We start from the raw sequence: 381 nt of genomic DNA on the forward strand, positions 1-381 counted from the left end.
GTTTGCTGCTGCAGCGTTTGCTGCTGCAGCTGTTGCTGCTGCAGCGTTTGCTGCTGCAGCGTTTGCTGCTGCAGCGTTTGCTGCTGCAGCGTTTGCTGCTGCAGCGTTTGCTGCTGCAGCGGTTGTTGCTGCAGCGGTTGCTGCTGCGCCCGCAGCGGTTGCTGCTGAGGCTTCTGCTGCTGCTGTTGCCGCTGCAGCTGTTGCTGCTGCAGTGTTTGTTGCTGCTTAAGCAGCAAGATGCAGCCAGGTATAGGTTGCGCGATGCATGCCTCATATGCACATGCAAGCCTACGCAGGAAATATTCATGTAAGTCTATATATATATATATATATATATATATATATATATATATATATATATATATATATATATATATATAT

The 381-nt window shown here is 47.2% G+C and overlaps 1 protein-coding gene across 1 annotated transcript in view; it reads right to left on the minus strand.

The window, feature by feature from the left end:
- The window catches only part of EMH_0096780 (uncharacterized protein), a gene marked incomplete at both ends in the record, with an annotated part of 967 nt that extends 660 nt beyond the window's left edge, over window positions 1-307 (minus strand). Inside the window, one exon of the mRNA XM_013502447.1 lies at window positions 281-307. Coding sequence (XP_013357901.1) covers window positions 281-307 — 27 coding nt within the window. The remainder of the gene's footprint in view (window positions 1-280) is intronic.
- Window positions 308-381: the final 74 nt, after the last annotated feature.

The sequence above is a fragment of the Eimeria mitis genome, genomic scaffold (genome assembly GCF_000499745.2).
Source record: "Eimeria mitis Houghton genomic scaffold, Emh_scaff9233, whole genome shotgun sequence".
Lineage (NCBI taxonomy): Eukaryota > Apicomplexa > Conoidasida > Eucoccidiorida > Eimeriidae > Eimeria > Eimeria mitis.